The sequence below is a fragment of the Nicotiana tomentosiformis genome, chromosome 7 (assembly GCF_000390325.3).
Source record: "Nicotiana tomentosiformis chromosome 7, ASM39032v3, whole genome shotgun sequence".
Taxonomy (NCBI): Eukaryota; Viridiplantae; Streptophyta; class Magnoliopsida; order Solanales; family Solanaceae; genus Nicotiana; species Nicotiana tomentosiformis.
Window position 1 is genome coordinate 20,343,577 of NC_090818.1, and position 2,627 is coordinate 20,346,203.

General features: G+C 42.4%; 1 protein-coding gene across 1 annotated transcript; it reads right to left on the reverse strand.

The window, feature by feature from the left end:
- Positions 1–301: 301 nt before the first annotated feature.
- On the reverse strand, positions 302–2,209 carry LOC138895325 (uncharacterized). The gene is made up of 3 exons (XM_070180003.1): positions 1,936–2,209; positions 1,185–1,245; positions 302–842 (listed from the first exon to the last, which is right to left on the reverse strand). The coding sequence occupies exons 1-3, from the start codon at positions 2,207–2,209 to the stop codon at positions 302–304; spliced, it is 876 nt and encodes a 291-aa protein (XP_070036104.1).
- Between the last annotated feature and the right edge of the window lie 418 nt (positions 2,210–2,627).

The window sequence follows — 2,627 nt, forward strand, 5'->3', positions numbered from 1 at the left end:
CCAAGAACCTCCAAAGTCTATAACACAAGCACGAAACATATCTTCCAATATCTGAATATTGCACTCTGACTGTCCGTCTATTTGAGGATGAAACGTTATACTCAACCCGCGTGCCTAACTCATGGTGTACATCTCTCCAGAAGTGGGAGGTGAACTGCGTACCTTGATCAGAAATGATAGACATAGGTACACCATAAAGGCGGACAATCTCGCAGATGTAAATCTCAGCTAACCGCTTCGAAGAATAGGTAATTGCTACTGGAATGAAATGTGTTGACTTGGTCAACCTGTCCACAATGACTCATACTGCATCGAACATGCTCTGAGTCCGTGGGAGTCCAATAACAAAATCCATATTGATACGCTCCGACTTCCACTCAGGAATTTCTAACTTCTGAAGTAAACCACCAGGTCTCTGATGCTCGTACTTGACTTGTTGACAATTCAAATACCGAGCTACATATACAACTATATCCTTTTTCATTCTCCTCCACCAATATTGTTGTCGCAAATATTGATACATTTTGGCGGTACCCGAATGAATAGAATACCAGGAACTGTGGGTCTCTTCAAGAATTAATTCACGAAGCCCATCTACATTAGGAACACATATATGACCTTGCATCCGCAAAACTCCATCATCTTCCACAGCAACCTGCTTGGCACCACCTTGATGCACAGTGTCCTTAAGGAAAAACAAATGGGGATCAACATACTGTCTCTCTCTGATATGCTCATATAAGGAAGATCGAGCGACTGTGCAAGATAGAATCCGACTAGACATTGAAACATCTAACCTTACGAACTGATTGGCCAAAGTCTGAACATCTGCAGCTAACAGCCTTTCACCAACCGGAATATACGTAAGGCTGCCCATACTCACAGCCTTTCTACTCAAAGCATCGTCCACTACATTGGCCTTTCCGGGGTGATACAAAATGGTGATATCGTAGTCTTTCAATAGCTCCAATCATCTTCTCTACCTCAAATTGAGATCTTTTTGTTTGAACAGATACTGTATACTATGATGATCAGTAAATACCTCACACGAGACACTGTAAAGGTAGTGCCTCCAAATCTTTCTTGTATGAACAATGGATGCCAATTCTAAGTCATGAACAGGGTAATTCTTCTCATGAATTTTCAACTGCCCCGACTGGTATGGAATCACTCTGCCATCTTACATTAATACTGCACCAAGCCCAATGCGAAATGCATCACAATACACCGTATAATATCCTGAACCTGTGAGCAATACCAACACAGACGTCATAGTCAAAGCCGTCTTGAACTTCTAAAATCTCAACTCACACTCGTCTGACCGTCTGAATGGGGCACCCTTCTGGGTCAATTTGGTCATTGGGGATGCTATGGATGAAAACCCCTCCACGAACCGGCGATAATAACCTGCCAAACCCAGGAAACACCGGATCTCTATAGCTGAAGTAGGTCTAGGCCAATTCTAAACTGCCACAATCTTCTTAGGATCCACATTTATGCCTTCTACCGATACAACATGCCCTAAAAAGGCAACTGAGTCTAACCAAAATTCACATTTCAAAAATTTGGCATATAAGTGATTATTCTTCAAAGTCTGAAGTACAATCCGAAGATGCTGCTCATGCTCTTCTCGACTGCTGGAGTAAATCAAGATATCATCAATGAATATGACCACAAAAGAATCCAAATAGGGTTTGAACACTCGATTCATCAAATCGATAAATGCTGATAGGGCATTTGTCTACCCAAATGACATCACTGAGAATTTGTAATGCCCATACCGAGTCCGACAAGTTGTTTTAAGAACATCGGATGCCCTGAAATCGATCTTTGAAAACACTTTGGCACCCTGAAGCTGATCGAATAAGTCATCAATCCTTGGCAATGGATACTTGTTCTTGATAGTAGCCTTGTTCAACTGCCGATAATCTATACACATCCACATTGAACTAACTTTCTTCTTTACAAATAACACTGGTGCATCCCAGGACGAGATGCTAGGTCTAATGAATCCCTGGTCAAGCAAGTCTTGTAACTGCTCATTCAACTCCTTTAGCTCCGGCGGGGCCATACGATATGGTGGAATAGAAATGGGCTGGGTGCCCGGAGCCAAATCAATACAGAAGTCAATATCTCTGTCAGGTGGCATCCCTAGTAAATCCACAGGAAATACATCAGGAAACTCACAGACAACTGGGACTGAATCCATAGAAGTAATATCCGCACTGGGATTGCGAATACAAGATTACAAGCCAAAATAAGTTAGACACCCATTCTCGACCATACACCGATCTTTCACGTAAGAGATAACCTTCCTAGTGGAATGGCCAAGGGTCCCTTTCCACTCCATTCGAGGTAACCCCGGCATGGCTAAGGTCACCTTCTTGGCATGGAAATCCAATATAGCATGATAAGGTGACAACCAATCCATTCCCAAGATAACATCAAAATCTACCATATCAAGAAGTATAAGATCCACGCTAGTCTCAAGACTCCCAATAGTAACCACACACGAACGATAGACTTGATCTACTACAACAGAATCTCCCACCGGTGTAGACACACACATAGAAGCACTCAAAGAATCCCGAGGCACAACCAAATATGAAACAAACTAGGATGACACA

Bases quoted from the DNA above. Each gene is read 5' to 3' on its own strand.
- LOC138895325 (XM_070180003.1), bottom strand. From the start codon at position 2,209: ATGGATTCAGTCCCAGTTGTCTGTGAGTTTCCTGATGTATTTCCTGTG. The intron at 1,246-1,935 runs GTATAGATTATC...TATTGCTCACAG, and splicing joins AGTTAGTTCAATGTGGATGT to GTTCAGGATATTATACGGTG. The intron at 843-1,184 runs GTAAGATGGCAG...GGTTGGTGAAAG, and splicing joins GGGCTTGGTGCAGTATTAAT to GCTGTTAGCTGCAGATGTTC.